At 42.6% G+C, this 21,729-nt stretch overlaps 1 protein-coding gene across 2 annotated transcripts in view; it reads left to right on the top strand.

Annotated features, from left to right (window-relative positions):
• Window positions 1-21,729, top strand: part of TTF2 (transcription termination factor 2) — a 43,725-nt gene that overhangs the window by 12,003 nt on the left and 9,993 nt on the right. For both annotated transcript variants that reach the window (XM_074983542.1, XM_074983543.1), the window contains 12 exons: window positions 2,695-2,776; window positions 3,518-3,631; window positions 5,977-6,127; window positions 6,792-6,897; window positions 8,814-9,004; window positions 10,108-10,261; window positions 13,062-13,153; window positions 15,064-15,149; window positions 16,143-16,282; window positions 17,080-17,250; window positions 19,089-19,147; window positions 21,048-21,201. In XM_074983542.1, the coding sequence (XP_074839643.1) occupies window positions 2,695-2,776; window positions 3,518-3,631; window positions 5,977-6,127; window positions 6,792-6,897; window positions 8,814-9,004; window positions 10,108-10,261; window positions 13,062-13,153; window positions 15,064-15,149; window positions 16,143-16,282; window positions 17,080-17,250; window positions 19,089-19,147; window positions 21,048-21,201 (1,500 nt within the window). The remainder of the gene's footprint in view (window positions 1-2,694; window positions 2,777-3,517; window positions 3,632-5,976; window positions 6,128-6,791; window positions 6,898-8,813; window positions 9,005-10,107; window positions 10,262-13,061; window positions 13,154-15,063; window positions 15,150-16,142; window positions 16,283-17,079; window positions 17,251-19,088; window positions 19,148-21,047; window positions 21,202-21,729) is intronic.

Genomic DNA, 21,729 nt, shown 5'->3' with positions numbered 1-21,729 from the left:
ACTGTGACTGAATTGTGAGTCTTCAGTTTTACCAGCAGATTTTTACGGTTCTGTCAGCTACATTGGAACCTTACCACTTTTCTTCATGCTTGTAAGTCTTTTGGATAGAGGTTATGTTTATGTATGTATTTACAGAGTGCCTTGCTCAATGGGGTTCTGATCCCAGTTGAGTTCTCTGTGTTGCTGTATTCTAAATATTGCAAATAAAAATTATTTTAAAAGAATGCTATTCAAGTAGGAAATGCCAGATGAAGGCTTTCTGTACAACCATAATTCAGCTGCTTGTGTGTAGGCTTTGATACCGAGATGTAGTGGAGGTCAGACTAGATTGGGGTCAGCAACCTTTGTGCTTTGTTCCTTCCGAAGTGGAGTACTTTTTACTCAATCAGCCCCATACATTCAGAATGGGAAGTGACTGTCTAGCAAGGAGTACTGCAGAAAGGGATCTAGGGCTCATAGCGGACCACAAGGTAAATGTACGTCAGCAGTGTGACACTGTTGCACAAGCCAAAAAAACCCCATGATTCTGGGATGCATTTACAGGAATGTTGTGAGCAAAACACAAGAAGTCATTCTTGTTCTCTACTCAGCGCTGATTAGGCCTCAGTTGGAATATTGTGTCCCATTCTGGGCACCACATTTCAAGACAGATGTGGAGAAATTGGAGAAGGTCCAGAGGAGAACAACAAGAATGATTAAGGGTCTAGAGAACATGAGCTATGAGGGAAGACTGAAAGAACTGGGTTTGTTTAGTTTGGAAAAGAGAAGACTTAAAGGAGACATGATAGCAGCTTTCAAGTACCTACAAGACATTTACAAGGAGGGAGGGGGAAAAATTGTTCTCCTTAGCCTCTGAGGATAGGACAAGAAGCCAGGGGCTTAAACTGCAGCAAGGGAGGTTTAGGTTGGACATTAGGAAAAACGTTCTAACTGTCAGGGTGGTTAAACACTGGAATAAATTGCCTACGGGAGTTGTGAAATCTTCACCACTGGAGATATTTGACAAGTGAGAGAGACAATTATCTGGGATGGTCGAGATGGTGCTTGGTCCTGTCTTGAAGGCAGGGGACTGGACTTGATGGACTCTATGATTTTGTGATATGGTTCTTAATTATGTAATTACATATGGTTTTCTGCCCCATAGGAAAATAATTTGAGATGGTTTGAATAGAAAGTTTGGCACCAGTGAATGGTGCCGGGTGGACAGTCCGAGGAACTGAAGTTCTTGGTTTGTAGCTGGCATGAGTAGTAGTACCTCACATTTTTTCTCTATCAGCTTAATTATAATCCTCCTGTGCTGCTCTTGGACACAGCTGCCCAATTCCTTTTCTTTTTTTGTCTGTGCTTTTAACCTGCCATAGAATGTAGCCCAAGCTGTGCTGTGGGTTAGAGCATTCCCTGTTGAATAGACTGTGAAGAGGTTAAATGCAGCTCTGCCCAAAATTTGGGAGGTACATGTAGTAAGCTTTTAGCCGTTGAGAATTTCATAAAATTTAAAGACTGAAAAGATCATTAGATCATCCAGTCTGACCTCCACTACATCTCAGGCCATTACATTTCACCCAGTTTGCACCCAAAACATGCTTTGGTTAAAGCGCATACAGCTTTGATTGGAAGACTCCAAGAAATGGAGCCCCCACCTCTTCCCTTGGTCGTTTTTGTTCTAATTGTTTATCATCTCACTGCTTAAAAACTTGTGCCTTATTTTTAAATTTGTTTTTTGGTGAAGCTACAGATTAATTTGGGTACCCCCCTGAGAATGAACAGTAGAAGGTCACTAAAAGAGAAAATATAGTAAAAGCTGGGTTATCCAGAGTTCTGATAATTGGAATGCTCAGTTAACAGGCACCTGCACTGCTGGTGGCTTGCGCCAGTTAATTGAGCATATGAACGTCCAGAATTGTGGTTGTCGAAGGGCTGGGGAGACCGTGGGGCCGGTTGCCCAGAAGGCAGCAGTGGGGCCAAGGGCTGGCTGCTGCGCTGCTGACCGTGCTGCAAGATCTAGCACGTGTGATTTTTCTGGCAGCCCCAGATCACCTAGGGGGTAAGGGTGTTGCCTTATAATAGAGCTTCAACTGTGAATGGTCGTGTTTTCTCCTCCAGCGTTATTAGGTGTTGATGGTTGTGCTATATGCAGTTAGTCAAGAAAAATTCCTCTACCCTCAACAATGCCTTAGTTTTCCACTACAGATTATATGATAAACTAATTTAGATGCTTATATAATAACACACTCTGTTATTGGTTTTTAAATTTTCCTACTCTGAATAGATCTGTTTCTCAGAAGGTGATCTTTTACAGTAAAATCAACTTTTTTAAAATGACATTGTGCTCATAAAAAGTCTTTTTGATTTCTTTGCAAATATCATACCTTGCACACCAAACTGAAAGAAATTTTTAAATGTATTAGCACAAGTTAATCTTTTTTTTTTTTTTTAATGTTTATAGTATCTTGCAGCTGGAGAAAGTATGATCTCAGAGTAAGTAGTACCACTCTCTGAGATGTTTATATTGGTATGGCAAGAAAGCTGATGAAGTGTGGAGCATGCAGTTGAACTAAAATTGAACTTGCTGAACTGAGCAAGTTGGCATTGAGAACAGAAATGTCTGCAATGGGCGCTGAGCCCATGGTTGATGATGATGATGATGTGTCTGAATGACATTTACATTTTACATCCTGTACCTAATCTTTTCAGGTGCCTTTGTTGCTGCACCAGAAGCAGGCACTTGCTTGGCTACTCTGGAGGGAGAGTCAGAGACCATGCGGAGGAATTCTGGGTAAGCGACATAATTCAGTGGTGTGTCCTTTTGGGGGACATTTGTACCAGTAAAAACCTGCCCAGTAATTAATTCTCCACCATGGTTGCAGTGGTGAAAGGTGTATTTCGGTCAGGATCCATTTCCTGTAGAATTGTTTCTTCCTTGTTCTGAGGATGGATTAAGTAAATCAAGGTGAGAAGCAAATTGAAAGCCCAGAACTTCGAAGAAACAAGTTAGTCTGGAGAGACTAGAGCCATTAATTAATTTTTATGGGACTGTAACTGTGTATGGAGCATGTTTGTGATGAAATGTAATTGTAACTGTTATTTTTAAATGAGAAATATAGTATTCATGGTTCTTAAAAAAAAAAAAAAAAAAAATCAAAATCCAATTTAAATAAAAAATCTAATTTATGATTTAAAAAAAAAAAAAAATCTATCCTCCCTGTTTGTCTCCCATTGACATATGGATGAGCAGCCCATAGCTAGTGGCAGTAAAGTCCTGCAAGAGCAACAAATATACTAGTGTCAGAGAAGTAGTCGAGTTAGTCTGTATCTATGAGAACAATCAGAAGTCCTGTGGTACCTTATAGACTACAAATGCTTTGGAACATTAGCTTTCGTGGGCAAAGACCCACTTCGTCAGATGCAGCAAATACTAGGTTACTCAGCAGTTTGAGATGTAGCAGCGCAGATTTGAGCTATGCAGACTGATTCCATGAGATAACCATGATCTTTCCCTCTGCTTTTTTCATTCCAGCGGATGATATGGGTCTGGGGAAGACTCTAACGATGATCGCCCTCATTCTGGCCCAGAAAAGACTAGAGAAGGGGAAAGAAAAGAAGAAATTAGAAATGTGGCTGTCCAAACATGGTATGGAATAATTTATTCTGCAACACACAGCTGGTATGCCAAGAGTCTGGGCTCTCAAAAAGATCTGCACTATGTGTGGGCATCATGCTTTAGGATGGCCCAAATCTGACCCCCAGTGCTACAAAGTGACTGCCCTACACTTGGCTCTGGTAGTAGGCCCAGTAGAGCGTGTGTGCTGGGATCATAGTGCGCCACTGGATCGGGCTAGAGATGAGAATTATAGGAATTAAGGCAGATGTGTTCTGTGCAGGTAATGGACAGCGTCGGCTGTGTGTGCAGTGCCTTCTGAGCTCAGTGAGTTGCATGTGAATATCAGAAGGCTGCATTTTGCCCTTGTTTGCCCCTGGGGCTCCTGCAAGTTGTTAAATGTGCCTCTCAATAGGGTGGAGTTTAGAAACGTGGGGGAGTGGGGAGGAGAGGCAGCAGTACAGTGCTGTGGCCCTGCTTTCCAGCCCAGTCTGGAGGAACTATAGGTCTTTGATGAATCTTGGGGGGTGGGGAGTTGTTTGGCTGATCAGAGTCCTAGCAAGACTGTTAATGTGTGTGTGAAAAATCCAAGTAGAACTATAGAACTCAGCTTGGAGATATTTTTGGGTTCCAAATGATCATTTGTGGGACTTCCTGTGTGTCGTGTCATCTCCCCAATCCCCTTGTATCTTAGCGGTTCTTCTGTATTGAGTGGAGGGTTGACCTGGTCAGGGTTGATTTTTCAGAAGTTTGATTTTGCGTGTCTGGTGAAGATGCTGTGAAATCGATTTCTGTGGGGTCAGCAGTCAACCCCTGTACTCCACACTGTTGCAAGGAGTAAAGGAGGTCAACGCAAGAATACAGAGGCGAGGTCTTCACTAGGGAAATAAGTTGATTCCAGTATATTGATTTCTAGCTATGTAAATACCATAGGTAGAATTGCGTATCTGAAATTGACTTATTTCCCTAGTATAGACTTAGCCTCAGTAAAAAAGGATTTTGCCAGCACTCTATGGTAGAAAGAACTACAAACATCATTCCATATCTGAGGATGATTAAAAGACTCTGCTATTGATATTTTAATCTATACTTAGCTTTGAAGCAGAGAAGCTGGGTGATGATGGGTACTAAAGCTGATAGAGGTTGCATACATCCTCCTACAGTCTGAAAAACAAACCAAACAAAACCTGGCCAACTCTCAGTTCTGATAACACTGGTGTGTCCAGTTTTGTGTGTGTGTTCATATGGATTTGTACACAGAAACTTTCATTATTTTATTTCCTCAGAATGATGGCACTATCTTCAGTTAATTTATTGTGAGTTTTTTATTCCCTCCTAAAATGTTACCATGATTCTGTCATAATATCAGTACTACTTTTGCCTGAAACAAAAGCTTAATTTGCATAGACTGTTTTCATGAGCTGTCAGATTCTGGCTTTTTCCATACTTTTAGTATGCTGGGACAGATATAGTACAGTGTGATAATAAGGCACTTTGCTCTTACTGTTCTTCATATTGTAATCCTTATTTATTACTGTAGTAAGGCATCATGCATAACGTTTTTGTTAATACTAAATAGCAACAAAAGAATATTAAGTACATGAAAAATAAGCTGATCTTTAACATTTTTGTTTACATATGGCATTATTAATATTGCACAGATATTATCCAAAATGTACAGCTGCAGGAATGCTCCAAAGTATTGAAACACTTAGACACTCACATAAACTTTACAGAATGATGTGAATAGGAAAGGTGGGCCTGCTTCTCTAACAAGATGGAAAGTGTAGGAAGTCAAGGCAGCTGGTTAGGAAATCCCATCCTAGTTGTATTCCACTTAGGTTCTGTGGAAGTATAACATTGTATAAGTATAACATTGTATAAGTATAACGTTGTATAAGGGGACATGCTGGATACATTGTATATGAGAGGGCATGCCAAAACATGTTACAAAGTATCTGAGGGAGCACACGTAGGGACAGTTAGCTTTTGAATGGAGAAGCAATTAAGATGGAGCCAGCACCTCTAAGAAGCAGGCATCAGAATGGAAGGTGTGAAGGGCAATTAGTTAAGTTAACTGGAAGCTGTTAAAGGAGATTGTTAAGGGTGGCAGGTAATTGAAGATACGTGACTGGTCTCAGGGATCTCGAAGGGTGGTGACTAAAATCTTTTCTTCTTTTGTCTGTAACTTCTCTGTAACTTGTTCTCCAAAAACAACTGTATAAATTAAGAGACACAAGCCCCACTCAGGGGGCTCACTTCTAAATGTATTAGCAGAGCGGCTTTGCTAATAAAACAGAGTGGTCTGATAAATTGTGAGTCTGAGTCAAACTTTGACAGTTCTGAAATTTCTTCTTTTTCTGGTCTTTCTGTTTCAGATTCCTCTGTTATCCTCTCCCAAGGTACTTTAATTGTCTGTCCAGCATCCTTGATCCACCACTGGAAAAAGGAGGTTGAGAGGCATGTAAGCAACGGCAAACTACGGGTCTGTCTGTACCATGGACCCAACCGGAACAAACAGCCAGAGGTGTAAGTGCAAAGCCATGACACTTCTGCATTGGAGAAGCAAAGCACTATTCAGAAAGCTGATTGGCTGAACTGTTGTGGGACGGAGACCTCAATAGTAGAAATGGGGGAGGCATAGGGAGTCAGGGCTGATTGAAGCCTGTCAGAGTAGAGTAGGGAAAATTTGCATAACCCCTACACATGCTGACTGGCTGTAGCTAAAGCTACTTATGTGTTTGAAAGACTACACATCTTTGGAGTCAGGTGCATATCTTGCTGGTAATGGTTGTCGACAATGAGTCCTCCTGCATGTGTGCTGAAAATAGCTCAGGCATTGATGGAAGTGGAACAGAAGCTACCGACATTGTTGCAGAGTGTGCCCCTGAGGGCTGGACTCGGAGTGAAGAGCTTGTATGCCACTGATTTACTGTGTTTGGGGCTTATCAAGCACTTGTGCCTCAGCTTCTCCTTCCTTCCGCATCTGTAAAATGTGGACCATGCCCGTCTGTCTCACGCGGGTATTAAGTTGAGTGTAGCGTCATGAGATTTGAGCTCCTCTGTACTTGGAAAGGCAATATTACTGTTTGTTGTGTTGCTTTATTTTGGTGCTGACTGGAGTGTGTCATCTGACTTCAAATGTATTGACTCTTACATTGCTGACAAACACCTCTCTCTTACTTTTGTACAGTCTCCAGGAATACGATATTGTTGTCACTACCTACACTCTTCTCTCCAAGGAGATTCCCACAAAGAAAGAAGAGGGAGAGGTTCCTGCTGAGGACCATGATGTGACGGTGAGACACATGGCTTTGACAGCAGGCTGCTTTTTTACACAGAGACTTAAAAATCTTACTTGATTGAGAAGTTGTTCAACCTGTTTGTGGTACCTGAAATACCTAAGTTTATTGTACTTGGGAAAATATTTCTATTTCTTTTTCAATCCACTGTTGCTGTGAGAGCTGTACAAACAGGAGAAGCTGACTAGCAACACGGGGGGACAAGTATACAAAGCAAATTGGAAAATGTAGAGTATGTAGCCTAATTTTCATTACAATAATCATGTTATTTAATGGTTGTAACTAATTATAAGATGTCAGTGTGATTTTTTTTTTTCTCTTTCTTTTGTTTTGAAGTTGGTGGTTTTTTTTTTTTTTTTTTTGTTAAGCCTTACACATGTTCAGTAGAATTTCATGCAAGGTATTTTTACTACCCCATAAAACATGAACATCTCTCTTTGGTTTATTCTAAATTCTGAGACTGAGGGACCTTTTTAAATGCAGATTTTTTTAAAAAATCATGGAATAATGGTCTCTGTGCTTGGCTGTGCAATAGGTAATGCGACAACTGGTTAGGTCCACCTTGCAGTAACCCCCTGCTCACTGGTCAGGATCACCTGACATGGGCTTGCAGGGCTAGAAAATTGAAGTGTAAATATTTGGGTTTCATTTGGAGCCCAAGCTCTGGGAACCTCACTCGTCCTGGGGATCCAGCCTAAATACCTACATGGCAGTTTTATAGCTCTGTGACCTGGCTACACTGCATTCTGCTTTTGGAAGTGGAATCAAATAAGCGAGATTGAAAATGCACATCAAGTGTGGATTTACATATCTTGCTCCTCATTTGAATATTCTGATGCAATCATGCTTCTGGAAGAGGCTTTTCCGGAAGCAAAAACAGCTGTGTCAATGGGGTTCCTTCAAAAACAAACCTGGTTTTTTTCAAAAGAACCCTTCTCCCTGAAACAAAATAATTTTCAAAGGAACCCCATTTATGCGGCGGTTTTTTTCCTTCCTGAAGAAGCGTCTTCTGGAAGCACAATCGTGTGAGAATAAGCAAATGAGGCACAAAATGTGTAAATCTGTGCTTAATTTGCATTTTCAATCTCTCTCATTTGCATTCCATTTCCACTTTAAAACTTTCAGTTGACTACACAGTAGAGATGAAAAATGCATGGTTGATCCATGTCAGCTAAGTGAGGGGCTACGTCTACACTGCATTCCACTTTTGGAAGTGGAATGCAGTGTAGACGTAGCCCCTCACTTAGCTGACATGGATCAACCATGCATTTTTCATCTCTACTGTGTAGTCAACTGAAAGTTTTAAAGTCAAAACTGCTTTCAGTTGGCTGCCTGGTATAGCTGGGGTGCACCTCTGTTCCCTGACTGCCCTTTTGTGTAAGATTTTTACTTCTAAGCTTTACATCTGCGTACCACAAAGGACCAGGCTCCCAGACACTGGATCTTGGTATTTCCTGACACTTAAAGTAAAATCTGTGCCATAAAGGTAGATCAATGTCTTTCATGGGATGTGAATCTATTTTTTGGGATACATTTATCTTTTTTGTCACTACCTGACCAAATTCTGCCTGCCTGGAATGAATATATTTTTGGGCAGGAGATTACACGCTTTTTTGTCATCATCCTTAATCACAGTAAGAACCCAGGCGCATATACTTTGGTCCTGGGCTAGTAACCTTTCTTGAGCATTTTGGGGAGCTGCTTGACTAAAATAATAATGGCACCTGATAAAGGGGTCAAAAGAAATTCACACTCAAAGTGACTGCTAAGACCACTGCTCAGATTTGTGGGATGTTCTCCAGAGAAGGACTTCCTGGCCAAAAAAAAACTACTTGTAGTTCTTCAGGATGTGTCCTGCCCCGCCCCTCACTCCTGACATAAAATTGTACATTCAAACCTGCTTTCTCCTCCAGGATGCATCATATCCTTGCTCTCCTCTGCTACGGGTAGCCTGGGCTCGGATTATACTAGATGAGGCTCACAGTATCAAAAACCCCAAGGTTCAGACTTCTATAGCTGTGTGCAAGCTGAGAGCCACTGCCAGATGGGCTGTCACTGGGACGCCTATACAGAACAATCTGCTGGATATGTACTCATTGCTGAGGTGAGCTGACCACATGGGAAGCAACGTAACCCTGGTAACCGTTGTTTATAGGCCTCATCCAGTTGGTGTAGAGGAACTGCTAGTGCAGAGGGGACTGCAAATCCAATTATTCCTGAGTAGTGCATTGCCACCAAGCAACTTATGGGTAATGCAGACATCTCCAGTAAAATGGATTTTTGTCCAGGTCAGCAGTTGTACCACAGTTCTTGGTATGGCAATAGAGGCTATGCCTGCAGATGAGGTAGTCTACAGACTAGATGCTCTGTGTCCTGGGCCTTTGTCCTTTTGCTTATAGTTTTGATTTCATAGTCCAGGGGGTTATGTTGGTTATTAACTTATTTAATACTCTTACAGGAGAATTGAACTGACCGTGGCACCAACCTTAATGAACTGTTGAGGTCACTCAATAGTCATTGTTTCTCTCCTGTGGCATTGCTAAGACTTTGTTAAAATGAGAGAGCATGTCCTTGTTGCAATAGTTTCTAACAAACCAGTTGTGAATTTAGATGGCTCAGCAAAAATACAAATGGCTCCAGGTGTGTCGTAAGCTGGTTGAATGTTTTGTTTTGTTTAAATCAGCTAATTTTTGTGATTAATCACTGACTCTAACTTCAGGCTAGGGGATTAGAAGGGAACTTTTGCACAAACTTGAGAAGAACAGATTCTGTCTCTCTCTGTCTGTCTTTCTTTTTGGAGCAATGGGGTTTAAAACGTTAATTGTGATGACTTTTGGCAAATACACTATTTTTCTTTTGCCATCTTTTTTTTTAAGAAAAAGTGAGGTATTGTGAGGTGTACCATCTGAGAAGGTGACACCTGCTGAACCAACAGCATTGCCCCTAGCATCTTTGGGAGTAAGACTTCTCTAATCATCAAACTGTTTGTGTTTCAGTGCACAAAGATGTCAGTGCTGTCTAAGTATAGATTCTGTTATTGCTGTGGGCTTTTGCTTGAGGGCATTTGATGTAAACAGAACACGAGGCTGAACTGGAAATTGCTTGTTTGGGATGGGAACCAATTTGATTTATCTTGTGATCATCTCAAGACTAACTAAAGTATTTTGCCTAAATTGATATTAATAGTCTTTCTCTTCTCCCTGGTAGGTTTCTGCGTTGCTCTCCTTTTGATGAATTCAAGCTGTGGAAGACCCAGGTAGATAACAGTACAAAAAAAGGGGGAGAGAGATTGAGTATCTTAACCAGAAGTCTCTTATTGCGGAGAACCAAGGACCAGTTGGACTCGACTGGCAAGCCCCTGGTAAGGACCTTTCTCTTCTGGGGGATAGGAAAGGGAGGTGTGCCATCTACATAGCAATCCAATGGCCATTCCTACTATGTATGGGCTTGGCATTCTACAACAGCTTTTGTTCCCCTCTCTCCTGCAATTTAGGATGCAAAACCAGACCCTATAATTCAGCAGTTAAGGGGCTTGGCTTCTTCTGCAGGCAAAGCAACCCGCCTCCCCTAAAATCATTTTGAAATTAAATTTCCTGTCCAAACATTCTACAGAGCAGCAAATCGATTTAACTGAACTCTTACAGACAATAAACAGCCAGGTTGGGATGGTGAGCCTGGATATTCCGAGAAGAGAAATAATCAAGTACCAGATTTATTTTATTTGGGCTTGCCAATCCTACTCTTGGAATTTTAACAGCAATGAACTGGCCTTTCATATCTACTTACCCCTATAATCTGTTAGAGAAAACCAATTACTGTCTTAAATTGTGTCTCAGCATGCAGAATGTTTTTTATTTTTTAATTAACATGAAAGGTTACTACACGCTAGCTGCACAACCTTTATAGATGTATCTGATTGTGAATGGTGTACAGGTTGAACCTTGCTAGTCCAGCACCCTTGGGATCTGACTGGTGCCGAATGAGAGACTTTGCTGGCCCACAGGAGATCAGTATTGTCTAGCATGTTACCAACACTTCCACTGCTTACTGGGCTCTTAGAAGACATTTAGGGGTAAATTACAGCAAAATAACAGCACAGAACACTGGGAGCCAGGAGTGGTGGCTGTCAGTCTTTATGGGACCACAGGAAACACGGCCACATCCATGATGAGTGGTTGTCCACCTAACTAAAATCATGCTGGATTACAGGTATTGCTGGATCAGAGAGTGCAGGACTAGAGAGGTTCAACCTGTAGCTGCTTTCTCAATCCCGGAAATCAGTCATGCCCTAGTAAGCATGTGGCAGCTGAGGAGGCTTAGGTTGGCTGGTTTTTGCCTTTTAATAAACAAAGCATTTCATGTCCTTTAAACCTGAGTGTTAACTAAGCAGAGCTTATCAGATCTATAAACACCCATTTGTATCATGACTGATTTAGGTTGACTAGACTTATTACAGAAATACAGTTTCATTTTCTGAGCTCTGTGCCACACTGTGTTAAGTCTTTAACTAAAAGCCAGGTCAAAACTCAACAGTACCTTGTCATTGGTCAGTGACTGGCAGGAGTGATCCTGTTTGGACCTGTGTATAAGAGGGAAAATGCAGTAGGGAGTCTCAATATTCAAAGAGAAATACAAACACATTTTATTTCTTTTTATGCAATATATTCACAGATTAAACTTTTATAGCTCAGAGTGGTGTTAACCGGTGTTCCTGGTAAACTGAACACTTGGGCAGCCGCGCAGGAGAGATTCAGATGTGGTCTAGCTGATTAACAGAGTGCCCACAGCCCGCAGTATGTGTTCCTTCTGGTGGTGCATGTTCATACATGCTACAGTGCACAGAATATTTATTCCACCAATGCATGGAAAAAATTAGAGGGAACCTTGTTGTCAGTGCTGAACAGCACAAGCGTCAGAATAATCAGTGTTTCTTTTCCTGAGGCCCAAGCTACTGGTCTGTTGCTATTGTATGAGAGTCTCAGCTTTAATTAATAATAAATTTCTGGCCCTCATGATTGCACAGAAAAGCATGAAAATGCAAAGCAAGTATACACCCCCCCCCACTGTCCCTCCCAGCAGATCGAAAACGGACAGCTAATGAAAAGAGTTCAATATTACTTTTTTAATCTCTTTAGTCTGGCGAGGCTGGATTCAGAGGTTGAGTGTTTTGGGTTGGTAATTGTGTTCATTTTTAAACTATCTTTTAGATGAAGGCGGCCAGGGAACTTGACATCTAGGGAGTTGAACTGCAAGGTGCAAGTTTGTGGCTTGGAGGGAGGGTTTTCTGCTATGGCATAAGGGCAGGAGTTAGGAGTAGCTCTTATCTGAGGTGAGATAAGTCATCTCTCTGATCTCTGCTTCCAGAACTATCACTCACCTCAGGTTATGCGTGTTCACTCTTAGCAGCTGAACCTGTAAGGAGGATGGCTGGGGATGCATCAATGTGGATTGTAGGGATGTCTATAAGACTTTTTTTTTTTTTTTAAGTGTGTGTGTCAGTGGGGGGGGGTGGGCGGTGTGTCTCCTACTCTGCCTAAACTGCCTTTCTTCTTACCAGCTTCACTTGTTAGCTACTGTAGTGAGGAGTGTGGAGTGTTACTGTACCAGCAGCTGCAGAGTCAACAAGGAGTGCACTTCATGGTTTAGCATAATTAATTTTGGGCACCTGTGCATTTTTGTTTTTTATTTTTTTTTTTTAAAGATTCAAGTTGGATGAGAAACCTCACCACATCCTTATCACATCCTACCCATGTAGGACCTGACATGCTTGACCCATTTTAAAATATAGCATCATCCTGTTAGGCCTGGTGATCCAGGGCTTCTGCCACGTGGAGGCGCATGGCTGCCATCCTGTTGTTTTTCCTTGACTCTTGAATATTGTGGGGAGGCCTGTGGGAACCACTGCTCTGTAGACGGCCAGAAGGGCTTCAATGGTATATCCAAAGCAGCGTGAAAGTTTTCCTCCCTAGGCACTGGGCATGTTGTCTGCACAGCAGCCCTGGACCATCTGGCATGGGAAATACCAGGCTTTTTGATCTGAGACAGTAGTAGGGTCTTGCGTAATTAGGTGAGGTGAAGTTCAGTTCACTGAAGCTGTGGGAATGAGTAGTGCTCTTGCTGCTTTCTGAAGTCTTTACACAGTAAATGGCTTATTATTATAGATATCTCTGCCAGAACGACACACTCAGTTGCACCGGATAAAACTCTCAGAAGATGAGCAGGCTGTGTACAATGTGCTTTTTGCACGATCGAGGTATGAATGTCTGTGAAGGAGGGTGACTTCCTGTCCAGTGTTTTCATGTTACAATGAAATCTTAAGCCAGGGGTGGACTATCCAGGCAAATTCTGCTTTCCAAATATTTTTTCCCTCTGGCTGTGTAGATGCTAGATGTTTTTGGAAATCTACCTTTTGCACACTCATCATTGTAGCTCCACTGTTGTTGTTTGTAGCAGTGAGATCACCAACAGATCATTGGTGGTTTTATCCCCATGTTCTTAAACACTTGTGGGAATGGATTGAGATGATCGTGATTATAAACTCCTATGTCTATCTGTGCCCTTGGTACTACTACTCTGATATTAGTGTAAAATGATGGGATTTTCTTGACAAAATGCAGGGTATTGGACTATTGGACAGCTGTGTCCCTGCAGTTCTTTAGCTTGTTTCCTTTTATTCTGTTTTGCCATGAAAGCTGCCACTCCTGACCAGCTCACACCCAGCCTTTAGCATATAAACTTCCCAGCTGATTAATATGAGTGCTCTTAGACATCAGTAAATTTCCAGTCCCAGATCTGCCTCCAAAAGTCTGCATCTTTGTACTGTCCCCACGGAAAGAGTTGGGCAGTACATCTCATGTATAGTCCATTGTTTCATTAATGGAAAACGATGTGCACGTACCTAGCTATCTCAAATTGAATTTCCCAAATGCTTCAGTCCAAGCTCTGTAATTGTTTTACAATAAAACAAATTGATTAACTACAGTAAATGAGATTGTGATTTACATTTATGAGGCATTTAAATCACAAATCAAGGGTAGGAACGTCGTCCCTGGCCTCTGATTATCAGAGGCTGGAGATGGATGGCAGGAGACAAATCGCTTGATCATTGTCTTAGGTCCACCCCCCTGGGGCACCTGGCACTGGCCACTGTTGGCAGACAGGCTACTGGGCTGGATGGACCTTTGGTCTGACCCAGTGTGGCCGTTCTTATGATTACAAAGAAATAAAAGGTTAAATGCAAGTTAAGTGAGTAAAGCAAAAGGCTTTCCCTTACAGTATTCGCACAGCAGTCAGGCTATCTGCCTTCCAGCCAGGACCCCTCCCCTACTTCATTTATACTTCTTTTGTCTTTCAGACTTTGTTAGTGCCATGAATGGAGATGAGGGAGAGAGGTGATTCGGGTGTTCTGTTACTCATTTTTATATCTGTTTTCAGAGGAACCCCTAGCCCTTCACTCACATTTTGCACAAAACATTAGCCATCGGACACTGCAAGCCTATGAAAATAAGGCTATTTGTGTCTGTGGTGTGGTTGGTTGGTTGGTTGGTTTTTTTTTGTTGTTTTTTTTTTTTGTGTGTTTTTTTTTTTTTTCGTGGTGACATTTGTTCCTCCTATGCTTTGTGAGGTAGCTCTCCATTCTAGCTGTACCTGTTTGGATGAAACTCTCTGAAATGGGAGATTCCCTTAAAGGTGAACCAAAAAATAATAGCATTAACTGGAAACATGCTAACGTGCTTGCTGGTGAAGCTCAATTATTTTTTCCCCTTCCACACCCCAGTACTTAGGTCAGAGGTTGCCTAAACTGGGGCATGCTCCATTGTAGTGTGGGGTGGGGAGGGGCACAGAACATCATTCAGGGGGCCTGGGACAGCCTCCACAGGGGATGTGAGGGGCGTGCCCCCAGCTCTGGCTGCCCGCCTAGAGCCCCACTTGCTGACTGACTGCGGCCCCAGCATTGATCCCTTACTCGGTTCATAGCCCTCCTTCCTGCAGCCACAGCCCTGCTTCCAGCACCAGGGCAAAGGCTAAGGGAAGGCATGAAACAAAAAGTGTGGGGACCACTGGGTTAGATTATGAACTGTTTGTGGGGGACAGAATGTGTCTAAATATTTGTCACTAATTTCTGGATTGCATAAGCTTGCTCTGTCTCTCTCATTTGGCCAGATCAACGCTACAGGACTACTTAAAGAGACAAGAAGAGCAGCAGAATCGTTGGAGAGAGTACTCCGGTGGTAACCCCTTTGACAAAGGTTAGACTCCAGGCTGCGCCTTTGACACCTGTGGAAATGTTATGTGGGGGAGGTTTTCTTTTTTAACTGGTTAGGACATTCTCCTTACAATTGAGAGGCAGTGCACAGCACAAGTCAGCACCTCTGAATTCTAAGCTCCTTGGGGCTTTTTAGCAAACAGCTGGATGGCTACCATTGGTAAGAGGTGTTGCTGTTTGAATATGCATGGAGGAGGCTTGGTGTGTGACCTGGCAGGTGCAGGCCCTCCAATGAGGAGTGGGGGCAAATGAGGCAACTGCCCTGAGGCGCAGCAATAGAAAAGGGCCTGATGTTCCTTGAAATCACTGCCAGCACCCTGGGAAGACACGCTGCTCTCTGGGTGGTGCTGAGGAATGCCTAACCCCAACCCTACCCCTTCCACCCAAGGCCACACTCCTTCTGCAGGCATGGAGCAGATCCCCTCCACCTGCCGCCCCCCCCCCCCCCCCCAGCTGCTGTGCCCAGGAGCCTGGTGATGCTGCCATCCTCACTGGGTGTGTGTCTAAAAGGCCTTTTTGTGGCAGTTCTCTTGCCAGGCTCTCCTTTATGGGCTAGAGCTCTGTTTGCTGCCTTTATTTTTGCTGTAGGTAAGAGAGGCAACATGGTGCCAGGTTACAAGGAAGTATTGGTGTGACAAGAATGGACCTGAGCACTGTATTGTATTGGTTAGAACAGGGGACTGGCCTTCTCAGTCCTGTTCCAACTATATGGTATTGGGCAGGGTATAACAGCTGCTCAACAAGGGTGTTGAGGTTTAATGAAAGGTATAAGAGAAGAACAAGGTGTTAGCATTGTCTGTGTAACCTCTTACTTCTCCATGTCTTGTGTTTTGCTAGGCTTGGTATGTTTCTACACAAATTACATGCTAGACAGCGGTTACTTTTCATTTCCTCTTGTTGCAACAGGACTGATTGATGGTGCTCCTGCTCTGGTATGCTTCTGATTTGCTTAATGTATTTTCTTCTTACCGAGTAGCACAAGAATTTGGAGCCAGTCGAAAGGATTCCCTAGCAGTGGGGTCCCAAAGGGACTCTCGTGTTTCAAGTACTGTCCATGTCTTATCCATGCTGCTGAGACTGCGCCAGTGCTGCTGCCATCTTTCTTTACTAAAAGTGGTAACCATGCAATCTTGTACTATGAATTTATGTGGGTGTATAGAATGAATCATTTTAGAAGCACTTGGTTATGGCCTGGAGCAATGGGGCTACACCCGATAGACTTCTAAGCTAATTCCTTCAATGGAACTTCCAGAAACACAGGTACTGGAGGGTGTTATGTTGGTAACTCGTTTGGGGGCGTTCTGCCCTCCGAGGTCAGTCCAGTTCCCTGTCATGGTACTGGGCCAGCATTGAATATTGCAAATGTGGCCTCCATAACTGGGCTCCTTGCCAGCTGCTGCACTTGATCGGCATAATATGGAGCAGACTGCAGCATTTTTCATGTTGGGCTGCAATTTCTTGTGGCTCTCACCTTTCAGATTTAAAATAAAAGTGGCGAGCTCGGGTCACGTGGTAAAGCTCCGTGGGCCGCACTTGTGAGTTCCATTTACAAGTCCAGCGCCAACCTCGTTGAACACTAGACAACTTTTCTCTTCTCCCTCTGTAAGACAGGGCTAAAGCTTACCCACCTTATAGGGAGGCTTCAGGGATGACGTGCTATAGCCTCTGTTCAACCGCCCTCTACGTCGTGTGTTTCACCTGTGATTTGGAGACAGTTATGCGCTCTCTCTCTGATTATAAGCAGCTGCTCCCTCTTTTCACTGTACAGCCTAGGGAGGAGAATGGGCATCACAACACACTCAAAGTGCTGCTAATTGCACGTAGATGATGCTCTGTGGTTACTATCTGTTTCTGTGCAAGTGGCTCTCATTCCTCACTAGAGCTGCTTATGTACTCTTTTTTTTTTTTTGCAGGCCCTGGACCAAGACAATTTGAAGAGCGAAGGCCTTTCCCTCTCCCTGGAAGAACACCTCAGTGCTTTGACATTGTCTGAACTCCAGAGCCCTGACCCGAAATCTACCGTCTACCTTAATGGCCAGGCCTTCCATGTGGATCTCTTTGAAACCACCAGAGAAAGCACCAAGGTATGCTGGTTGCAGTTTTGACACATCTCTTGGGAGGCCAAGATTTTGGCATTTTCATATGTTTGTCAGTTTTGATAGCCTGATGTATTTGCAGTTGCCCGCATGGGTAGGTAGGCAGTATGGGCATAGGCTGATGAATGTACAGATGACATTATTTCAGGGAGACTCCAACCAGTCAAACTGCATAGGAAACTGTAAGATGGCGTTTCTTAAATATTTTGAGCCCACCGAACACCAAACTAATATTTTTTTATACAGAACACTGAAAATTTTCTTCAGGAAAAATAAATTTTCAGACCAAAAAAAAAAAAAGCAAACAGCAACATATACAGCAAAAACAAAATAAAGTAATTTAATCAGGTATCCTAGCAATGAGGAAGTAACCTTGTATCTGGTTTTAATAACAGAAAATATAGTCTTGAAATTATTTTTTCCAAGCACTCACAGCATACCTGCAAGTTGTTCACGGAGCACCAATGTTTCCTGGAACATAGTTTTAAGTAACACTGCTGTAAGAGAAGAGTAACTGCAACAAAATCACCAGGACACACACATTCTACCAAGCAGGTGGACTTCTAGTGCCCATCTCGAACATCAGACAGTACAGACCTTCTACATAAAGGAAGGGGCAGAAAAGTGCTCCCCCAAAATCTTAAGAGAGTGTGTGGGAGAAGGGGTGTGATTCCTACAAAATATGTTCGTAACTCTTGATTTCTGATCGTGACTTCCGTGTATTGTGATCCTATTACTGTTACTGGCTGAGGCTTACCTAAAATGTAACAGTAACTTCAGTAAAAAGTTACAGTGGCAAATTACAAGGTTATTGCTTTTGTAGAGTTAATTTACTGTTTTTTGTACCATATCATACTAAACACGTTTTTTACTTTATGTAATTTACCTCCCAGAGGTATGTGTATCCATGGGGTATGCAGAGGTGATCCAGGGGGTGCATCAGTTCTAGATTTTTGCCTAGTTTTCTAACATGGTACAAAAGAAGCGCTAGCAAAGCAGTACATACTAAAATTTCCCGCAGATGAGACTTATTTATATCGCTGTATATACTACACACTGTTATGTAAGTACAATATTTATATTGCAATTCATATGTTTTATAATGAGACAGTGAAAGGTGAGAAAGTCAGTCAGCAATTTCACGGTAGTAGTGTGCTGTGACACTTTTGTAAGTTATGTCTGTTTTTTGTAAGCAAGTCATTTGTAAGTGGGGTGAAATTTGGGGCTACACATGATAACTAAAACTTCTATAAGGGGTACAATAGTCGGAAGGGTTGAGGGCCACTGACATACCTAAATCAAATGTCTGTGGATTATTTACTCCTTAAAATAGCGTAAGTTTGTACAGGTTGAACTTCTCAAGTCTGTTATACTCTCATTCGGCAGCATCTGTAATCTGGCATGATTATAGTTAGCCAAGGAATCGCTATCATGCATTGGCCAAGTTTCCCACGAAGTTTTGTTTTACAGCCACCAGAGCTGGCTCTGTGTTCTGTGCTGTTATTTAGCTGTACCTTACCCCTAAATGTCTTCTAAGAGCCCAGTAATAAGTGGAAGTGTTGCTCATGTTGCTAGACACTACTGACTTCCCATGATCCAGCAAATTCTCTCATTCAGTACTGGTCAGATTCCAAGGATGCCAGACTAGAGGTGCACCCTGTACATGCAGGCAGAATCAGCTTTACATCCTGTGTCAGTTACTATCTCAGGCAGCCCACTGCGAGAACCTGTCTTAAGTCTGTATTAAGCTTTTTGCCTGTATCTCATGGTAGAGTACAGGTTGCTTTGCGGCTCTGCAGCAAGTAAACTAATTTCTTCTCATGCAGTTATCGCATCTCTTGGCTGAACTGAAGACTATCCAAAGTCACTCGAAATCCAAGAAGAGGTAAGTGTGATAATGCCTTTCTTTCTGGGGCAGGGGGAAGATTAGGTAAAATGATTGAATACGCAGATCGCTCCAACAGTGAAATTGTTGACCATGTTTGAAAACAAACAAAAAACTGAACATGAGATTAGGAAAAGAGGTGCCTTTGAAGGCAGTTGGGGAATTAGGTGGATGTGAGGTCAGGATTAAAGCCATAGAGAGTCTTTGAGGAGATCTGACAACCGGGCAGGCAATCTTCTCCTGGGTATGATAGAATTATTTTGGTCATACAGAAGAATCTGGGAGAAGATATTCCAAAAAAATCATGGCATGTTGTAAATCTGTGCTTAAGTCAGCATTTCCTAAGCTTTTGAAAGCTGAGCCCCACTTCAGGAAATTGAAAACAAACCTACACTTCCACAACGTCACTGTGTTGCTAAACTTCTGCAAATCTTGATGTGTGTAAGTCTTCCATGGGCCCTTGAGCAAGTCCTTCATACTTCCCAAGGAGACATGACTCCTGCTTTGGGAAATGGTGGTTTTAAGATGTGAAACAAGGAGGTCTGATGTATGGGAAGACCTAAGAGTGCAACACGGAGTGGGGAAGAATCTTTCATGTAAGGCTTCTGATTTTTCTCATGTGAGAAACCTTGGGGAAGGAGGAGCTCCCAGATAAATAATTTGTGGGAGATAATTTTCTTTGATATAAAGTGCCAAAGAGTGAGTGTGGGTGTGAGAAGGGAAAATTGGGTTCAGTTTAATTTTAAATGGTCCCTGGAGATGTTCAGATACCGTATGGTGTGTGCCTCCAAAGAGCTTGAGGAGAATGTTAGGCACAATCATGACTGTTCATCAGAAATATATATTCATATGGTGAGATGAGCATGTGCTTCTAAATACCAGACTGATACTCCAGAGAGCTGATATATATCTAAATGCAGCATTTGGTCATCCTCTTAAAAGGGTCACGTTAGAAAATTGAATGCTCAGAGAAACTCTTTGTAATGGACTGTTTCATAGCAATATATGTCCCCTTTGATGCAGGCAGGGTTGAAATCTCCAGACTGTGTCAGATTAGCTTTGTGGAAGGATCTCTACAGTGAGAACAGATTGCTTAGTCTTTCTGCCTCCAAATAACATGCTGGATTCAAATGGTCACTTGTGGGAGGTGAGCTTGCCATTTAGTCGCTAGTTTCTCTTTGGTCAGGTTTTAGTAAAAAGAAATTGTCACAACCTGCTCCAACTGGAAACTGATGCCTGGTTTTTGGCAACTCATGTGCAAAACACATTCTCAGTCCTATGAGGAAGAAATCAATTTGTGTTACCCATGTGCTTACCTGACTTGCATGCACAGTTGCCATAATTACACGTGGCAATCAAGCATCTGCTAGGTCTGGTAATACAGTTCTGGGTTACTAGAATGGCAGCTACAGGTCAGATACCTCATCTCCATCTTGAATATAAACCATTTATAGGATAAATTTGTAGATGGGAGAGTCCAGAGTATGACAATGTTGTAAGGAATAGTGCAAAGCCACCTTCAAAAAAAAAAAAAAAAAAAGCATGACCATTATAAGAATAACATGCAACAGACACCTCTATTACTAAATCTCCACCCCCCCACCCAAGAAAAAAAATACCCCTCCAAACCATTGAATCCAAAAACCTGACCTATGCCAAACAGAATTTTGACACCAAATGGAAGAGAGACAGATTCCATAAAGTTCAAAGGACTTTCCTGTTGATTGTGGTGGAAAACACTTCCATAATGTGGTGATGGGCAGCAGTATTAAACCCTGAAACAAAGCAGATAAGCAGATAAGAGGTTCACAGATTTAGTTTACAATGTGTCGGTGAAAACTTTCTCATAGCAGGGTTATTACAACATAGCTGATGCTTGTTTTGGACTCTCTCTTTTCAGTGTCATTGTGTCTCAATGGACCAGCATGCTGAGGGTTGTGGCAGTGCACCTTGAGCATCAAGGGCTGAAGTATGCCACAGTGGATGGCTCTGTCAATCCCAAGCAAAGGATGGATGTGGTGGAAGAGTTCAATAACAATCCCAAAGGGCCTCAGGTATGAAATGGTATCAGGAAAGTATTAGTTGGGATAGTTACTTTTCTTTGTGATTGGATTTGATGGTCCAGATGTGTGTTCCAAGTGGGAGGGTGTAGCTGAAAAAGCCAGATGTAAGTACAGTAAACCCTCGATTTAATGGACAAAGGGAGGTATGTAGACACAGCTTACTTCAAAGGGAGGATGGTAAGTAGGGTGTTGGGAGTTTATTAATGAAGTGCTGCGGTGCATATGCAGCACTTCATTAAGAAAAATATCTTCCCCCCCGCCCCCCCCCCCGACGGCAACATTGAAGTGTTAAACTTGGGCAGCTTTGAAGTACCGGCGGGTTAGCTGCAGCTAGACCCAAGCTGGCATGTCGAAGTTGCTGCAGGGGCGGGGGGGATGAGCTTAATGAAGTGCTTCATATGCACAGCAGCACTTCATTAATAAACTCCTGACACCCTACTTACTGTCGTCCCTTCGAAGTAGGGAGGTAGTGTAGACACAGCCTAATAGAGGGGGAAGTGCGTCCGTTATTGCTGAAAG

This window comes from Carettochelys insculpta, chromosome 1 (assembly GCF_033958435.1).
Source record: "Carettochelys insculpta isolate YL-2023 chromosome 1, ASM3395843v1, whole genome shotgun sequence".
In the NCBI taxonomy this organism is placed as follows: Eukaryota; Metazoa; Chordata; order Testudines; family Carettochelyidae; genus Carettochelys; species Carettochelys insculpta.
The sequence above is the reverse complement of the archived record's forward strand: the minus strand, read 5'-3'. Positions and strand labels throughout refer to the sequence as shown.